The sequence below is a fragment of the Coptis chinensis genome, chromosome 4, assembly GCF_015680905.1.
Source record: "Coptis chinensis isolate HL-2020 chromosome 4, ASM1568090v1, whole genome shotgun sequence".
Taxonomy (NCBI): domain Eukaryota; kingdom Viridiplantae; phylum Streptophyta; class Magnoliopsida; order Ranunculales; family Ranunculaceae; genus Coptis; species Coptis chinensis.
Window position 1 is genome coordinate 102,280,012 of NC_141459.1, and position 7,168 is coordinate 102,287,179.

Below are 7,168 nucleotides of genomic sequence, written 5' to 3' on the forward strand. Positions count from 1 at the left end.
AGCATCATTGGTCAAGCTGGATAACTAATTAAATGAAGCTCATGTAGAATAGCATGTACTTTTTTTTTTGCTCAATAAGATTAAAATTTGATTAAAAAAGAGAAAAAAGAACAATACAAAAAGATTAGTAGGAGCAACAGCCTGCACCCCCACTAAAATTCAAGCTAGATAATCCTAACTACTACCATTCATAAACATAGTGTAGCGACAATCACACAAACCTAAAAAACTTCTGAAAAGTTACTTCATATCTGTGTAACCAAGAAGGTTTTCCATCAGTAATGATTGCTTCATTGATTGGCAGAGCAGTTCCTTTTTTGGACAGCACATCTGCAATGATATTGCACTCTCTCCAGATAGAGGTTATCTTCCAATCATGCATCTTATTCAAACAGTTCTGCCATCTTGCTTGTAGCTGCCAAGGGAGATCGCCACTTTACGAGCGTTGTTTCTTTGCCGCTCGGAGGCAGTTTCAACCCACAAGTTTACCATCCATCCCTTCTTGCTTTCATTTCAATGCCTTCAAGGATCGCCATACATTATTTCGATAATTGGTTCAGTCCGATATTCTTAACCAAGGTCATCTTAAACTCCCCATAGGTCCCCTATAACTCACACCAATACCATATGGACTGGATTGCCTAGGGAAGCACCATCAAGATTAAGTCCGATAATATTAGGTTCGGAGGAATCCAAAACATTCTTTGATCTTAGGTGCATTTTTGGGTCTAGGATTCACATTCCAAAACTCGAATCTTGCTTTCTTGAGGTAAGTTGTAATTGTGTCCCTTCGAAGATTACCGGTGATCCTCACTTGAGTTTTGACATAGAGTTTACATTCCCAAACATTAGCCTTCTTGTCGCCGAAATGTAGTCGGTTCCTCTGTTTCCAAATAGCAACCATTCGGCTACAATGCATGAGTTCCATAGATGTTGTACTCGTGCACACTCAACCGTTATTAACCTTCAAAGCGTCGGTGAGAGTTAAGATAGACCGACCGGATATTAAAAGTCTGCAGAATCCATTGCTTGCGAAAAGAGCATTCCCATATGTGATGTTGCTTGGTCTCTGATTTTTGTTACACATCCTACAACAAGACACTGTGTGAATCTCGATATACGTACTCAGTCATCATGTGGCAATCCCTTTTTGTATAATTTTCCAAGCTAGAGCTCTCGGTCGTGGGTGTATGTGGCTATTCCAAATGAATTTACTCCACCCAATAACATGCTTCTTCAATCTGATCTCCTCATGTGCCGACTTAGTAGAAAACTCCCCCTTAAGATCTGGAGACCATATAAGGTAATCCTCAAACCGAGAGCTGTATTTTTGTACCGAAGTTAATTCCAATATTCGGGACTATCAATAAGTTGTTGAATAAGGTCCGGGATATGCCAAGTATCATTCACAAGAAGGTCACACACTTTAGCCCGGCATCCCTTCAAATCTTGTGTACTTATGTTGAGCAATTGTTTCAATGATTTGCTTCCCAGCCAATTGCTTCTCCATATGTCTACTTTCTCTCCAAAACCAACAATCCATCGAAGTTCTTGAATCCACGCCCTCAATAGCTTTTCCGATGCCATTCCAAATGGAGCTCGGTTTATGATACATTATGATCTCCCCATCCATATTGAAGTATTTTGCTCTCATGAATCTTTCAAAGTCATTATTCCCAGTCAGTATGCCCCAACCTAGCTTCATTAGCATTGCCAAGTTCATGTCTTTTAATTAATCTTCTAATTCCAATTCCTCCTTCTACCGGTTTGCACACCCTTGCCCAAGAAACAGTTATACCCTTTCTCAAAGTAGGATCACCTGACCACAATAAGTTTCTCATCAGAGTTTCAGTTTCCTTGATCACATTTGATGGCCATTTGTATATGGCCATATTATAAACCAGTAAGCTGCATAACATTGACTTGATCAATATACTTCTCCCTTGAAAGGAAAGCATCCTTCCTTTCCAACTGGTAAGTTTTTTCTTGATTCTATCAAGTACTGGAAGTATAGAAGCTCTAAAAACCCTTCCTTTATGTAAAGGAATGCCTAAATACTTTTCAGGTAGAGACCCCTCCACCATCCCCAATTCCTTCAGCACTACTTCTTTCCTTGCGCAAGTGAAGTTTCCAAAGAAAACCTTGCTTTTTGCTTTATTGACAAACTGCCCAGAAGCTTTTTGATATCTCTCCAAGATATAATTAAGTTTTCTGATACCTCTAATGTCATCATTTGCAAATATAATGATATCATTTGCAAAAAGTAAGTGACTAGGAGCATAAAACTTTTTCAAATTTACTAAAGGCTAGCTTCAGGTGGTTCCAAAGCCTCAAGTAATGTAAAGCTCTGCTAAGTGTATCCTCAGCAATGGCAAAGAGCAGAGGTGATAAGGGGTGATAAGGGGTACCCCTGCTTAAGCCCCCTTTTCATGTTAAAGAAACCCACTGGACCACCATTCAAAAGAATAGAAATATAAGCAGATTTGATTATAGTACTAACCCATTTTATCCATATTTCAGAAAAACCTAGCCTAGTCATTACCTAGAAGAGGAAGTCCCAATTCATGGTGTCATAGGCCTGAGTTATGTCCAACTTCAAAGCAACAGAGCCCCCAAACCTTTTACCATTCATTTCATTCATGAGTTCTGAAGCCAAGCATATACTAGATTGGGGGCATCTATCTGGTACAAAACCAGTTTGTTTTTAGTAATGATTTTTTATGCTAGAACATTCAACCTCAGCTGCATCAACTTTGTAATGATCTTCATAAGAAAGTTTCCCATGCAGATAGGCCTATACTGGCTGAGCTTTGTAGCATCCTTATCCTTAGGAACCAATGCAATGAAGTTGGTATTGAGACCTATAGGTAAGCTTCCTTGAATGAAAAAGGATTGAACAGCAGCACAAACATCTTGTTTAATAATTCCCCAGCACTTGTGATAAAAGTGCCCTTGAAAGCCATCAGGTCCCGGAGAACTATCAGCCTTCATACTAAAGACAACCATTTGAATTTCTTCAAATTCTAGAATTTTAGTAAACTTCTAGTTGTCTTCAACATCCAGAAGCTTAGGAACAATACTAAGCAGACCAGGGTCAGGTAGAACTTGATATGCTGCAAATTTGGTCTCATCAAAACCCAACTACATGCTTCTTATTTAATCTCTTTTGATCTTGTTCACAGAGTCCCTTCTTCCTCCATAATTTCAGTGATCAATGCTGCACCCTGTCTAATCTTACACATATTGTGAAAGTACTCAGAGTTCTTATCTCCATCCACCTCAAAATGCGTTCTGCTTTTCTGCCTGAGAAGAGAGGCTCTATTGGCTCTTGCAGCATCCAGTTCCAATTCCTTTTGAACCAAAACTGTTGTAACTCTAGAGATGTACTAGAGATGGGGTTCTTGAGTTTTTTAATTTTGTTGTTGGTTTTAGGGAGTTTACATTTTACCAAGGTTATAGTTTGTGTATATATTGTTTTATTTTTGAAATGTATTATGGGTATGTATTATAAACTATGGTAGACTCATTCATTATAAATGGAAGAAAAGATTGGTTTTGTTTATGATAGAGAAGAGAGAAAATAATGAGGTTTCAAAAAACAAAAAGGTTGGGTTTCTTAATCAAGTGGGTGCAAATCTTTAGCCAGACGGATTTAGTCATATAAAAGTAGGTGTAATGCGTAATAAGTGTGGTGCCAATATCATCTCCCTTTTTCTAATACCAATTTTGTTTTTTTTTCTTTTTTCTAGACCGGCCCAATAAATTACTATCTAGGCCCAACTACCCAGTTCATCTTGGTCATCAGTTGCCCAAACTCTGCTGAATGAGTCAACAAGAGTTGACTAAATCACATCCTTCATTCCTTCCACGTCTTGAAAGAATGAACGTCAAGATGGTTATTTCTTTACTTTTTATGAAATACAATTATGAAAGTTTATATACAAGATGAACATTTAGAAGATGTGTGAGAATTACGATTAAATATATTTCTTGTGGCAAGCCTATTTTGTATTACAAATTTCATTTGATGAGTTATATATTCCAGCTGCCTAAACACATCTAAAGACCTATTTTCCCTTTAATAATGTGTGGCGTGGATTTTCCATTAGAGCAAGTCCAATGGAGTGCTAACGGTGATATAGCACCCCAAAAAACCAAATAATTATTCTAATGGGACTGCTATAAGGGTCTTCATAATTTCTACCGTCCGTGTGTTAAATTTCAACGAACGATAAAATTTGTGTCGTCTGTCCAATAAAAATTCAACTTAAATTTGCAACTAATGGACAGACGGCAGAAACTCCACCTTCAACGCCTTTAGCACCGCCAACTATGCCGTCTGTATCCCTTTAGCACCTCCATCTTCAATGTCTCCATTAGAACTAATTTTGAGTTTTTTACTTCTCAAATTTAGTTGGGCAGCCAAAAATATTAAAAATCTTACATGGCGGTACTATAGCAGGATTAGCAGCTCTCCGTAGTGTCTGAAGGACTGTTAGAGTGGGTTTGCTTTGGTGCCGTTTATGCATTTAGTCCATATGATAATTCATGAGCTGGAAATCTGGCTGGAACAAAGAAAACAATTTCAAATAAATGCTGCTGATTTCAATGAAACTATAACGATATATGAAGAGAAAAAAATAAGGAAGTGAAATTGTACACCAAGTCTATACATATTTAAAACGGTTACAAAACGGAAAGAAAAGGGGGAAAACAAAATGGTTATTTAGAAAGGATTTAACTAATCCAAGCTGGTCTACAAATTGGTTCTACTTGAGTACTTTATTCAAATTCCATTAAAATTACCAACAGAAGCATCTTGCAATCCATAGCTAGCCTTCTCATATTCTGCCTCTCTCTCATCCAATTTAGTTGTGCCATTGCTTGTGACCAGGGATCCAATTTGGGCACTTGGGACTGAAGTAACTTGAAACAACTTTGGAGTTCAGAAGTTCAACAATTGGCTCAAATTTCACACATCTTGGTGTCTTGTACTGATTCATCGATGCCCCACGACTTATTGCATAGTCCATGAGCTTATCGAAGCTTCCTGACTCGACGATCTTTATCTCTAGGGGGCCAATGGACTTATCGGAAACTCGGCCTTGGCGATAAACACTGTTGAGAGACTCCTCAATTGTGAGACAACAATCTTCAAAAACCGAGGGAGGAATTGGGGTGACACCATCGAGTCGAAGCTCCCAATATAGAACGTAGTGGCCAGGGATGGTTGATAAATCTGCGTAACTTGTGTATTCAACCACGGTGGCCTCACAGGGGACAAGATTATTGACAGCATTCGTCACTGCATTTTGAAGCTCAACCTCATCAGTCTTATCAGAATCAATACTCAAAACGACGTTCTTTCGACACACAAATTTAAATTGTGGTGCCTTATTCTTGAATCCACTAACTCGTAGCACGTCGCCCACTCTATAGCGATAAAGTCCTGCCAATTCAAATGAAAATAAATACATAGTTAGTTATAAAAATTACATATAAGTGAACGTTTATTCTTTGAAGGTGAGCGATTTCATAAATTGCGACGTTGTGTATCATAGACCAAGTCTTTATTCTTACCAGCATAGGTGGTGACAATGAGCTCATACTCTTGACCGAGCTTAACATCGGCAAGATCTATCAGTTCTTGCTGCTCCTTCTCATTCAAGGATTTGGGTACAGAGATTGAATTGGTGAAACCATTGTTCCTATGAATTGGCATGAACTCAAAGTAGGCCATGGTGGGAATGAGGGTGTATGAGACTTCACTAGGCATACATAAAGGCTTAAGATTCAGACCAAAGTAGCACTCCGAAGACGCGTAAAGAGTGCTCACTAGTGGAAGCCCATTGCTATAATACTCAAGAGTAGGAATGTACTGAGACATGGTTCCAGTGACAATGGCATCGATGTATTTTAGTGTTGGGCCATAACCTTGTTATGATCCCTTGCCGTGAATTCCTACTACATTCTGCCTCAATGAAATCGGCAAGCTTTGGATTAGGCTTGATTACTTTCAGGACAGCCTCTCTAACTGATGGATCCGTAATTAGAGGGTTAATAGTCCCATTTCGGAGGTCGTTGCAAAGGAGAGTCCAGTGATTTTCAAGGAACCGAATTGCTCTAATGAAACCTGAAGCAAAGATGGATCCAACACGAAGAACTTCCTTGTATTGATAGAGGCCACACAGCATTTGGGAGTACATGCTTTGGTAGGAATCTTGACAAAGAATGGTCTCATTTGGGCTAGTGTAGTTATTATAGGTATCATAAGGTCTGTTCGTGAAGTGTGAACTTTTGTAGTAACTTGTTAAAACCGGTTGAGCAACTAGACCTCCTGGAGTTTTTGCTTCAGATTTTATGAACAAGAAGTACATTCCTTTGCCTTTTCTAAACCAGGAACATATTGGTTCATCACAGGCATTATAAGACTGTAAAACAATGATCGCCGCCCATGCTCTTCTTCAGTGGTTGGCATTAATTTCCTCTCTCCAGCAGAAGTACCAGAGCTGCAAAATCAAACAATAACTCATTAATTAACTTAATGAAGCTAGGCATTTGCCTAAAAGATGTTAGACCAGATATTATACTGTATCTATCCAAAGAATTATTTGACTAAAAGAATATTAATATGCTATTCACCTAACACTTGAAGAAAAAGGAATAATTCAGCAGACACATGTACCTTGTCAATAATTCAGAAATAGGGAGTCCAGAAAGAATTGGCGACGTATCTCCATCAGCAATCCGACTAATATCGGGCTGCAAATCCTCGTAAGTAATAACAGGCATGATTTTCTTAAAAGTCTCGCGGTCAGTTCGACCATTTAGTCCATGCCGTTGCAAGTATTCAACATGTGCATTACGAGTAGTGATTTCGGCGAGCACCCTCTTTTGAACGTCATCGGGGTTACTCGTAACATCTTCAATGTATTCAAGTGTTTTCTTGTCCTTTTCGGACAAACTATAGTCAATCATTTCATCTTTCTTAGGAGCTACAGGCATGATTAAGAATGAACTCATATGAACTACTGGGTAGAGAGAGAGAGTTGAACAAAGAGAAAGGAGGCTTGAGTATCAAGAAATGAGAGGATAACTAGATTTAATGTGTCTGGGGAAATAATGAAGACTGAGGAGAGGGCCAGAGGGGGATAAATGGGAACCCCGC

The 7,168-nt window shown here is 38.8% G+C and overlaps 1 protein-coding gene and 1 pseudogene across 2 annotated transcripts; both read right to left on the reverse strand.

Moving 5' to 3' along the window:
* Window positions 1–1,670: 1,670 nt before the first annotated feature.
* On the reverse strand, window positions 1,671–3,006 carry LOC147506396 (uncharacterized). Its single transcript, XM_086605760.1, has 2 exons — window positions 2,738–3,006; window positions 1,671–2,220 (listed from the first exon to the last, which is right to left on the reverse strand). The coding sequence occupies exons 1-2, from the start codon at window positions 3,004–3,006 to the stop codon at window positions 1,671–1,673; spliced, it is 819 nt and encodes a 272-aa protein (XP_086461886.1).
* A 1,635-nt stretch (window positions 3,007–4,641) lies between these two features.
* LOC147506397 (indole-3-acetic acid-amido synthetase GH3.5-like) lies at window positions 4,642–7,168 on the reverse strand (annotated as a pseudogene). Its single transcript, XR_015193735.1, has 3 exons — window positions 6,686–7,168; window positions 5,581–6,509; window positions 4,642–5,449 (listed from the first exon to the last, which is right to left on the reverse strand). The product of XR_015193735.1 is annotated as an indole-3-acetic acid-amido synthetase GH3.5-like (transcript).

Coding starts and splice junctions, on each gene's coding strand:
- LOC147506396 (XM_086605760.1), bottom strand. CDS start 3,006: ATGGTTGTCTTTAGTATGAAGGCTGATAGTTCTCCGGGACCTGATGGC. Junction 2,221..2,737: donor ACAAAGTTGATGCAGCTGAG/GTTGAATGTTCT, acceptor TGATGACATTAG/AGGTATCAGAAAACTTAATT.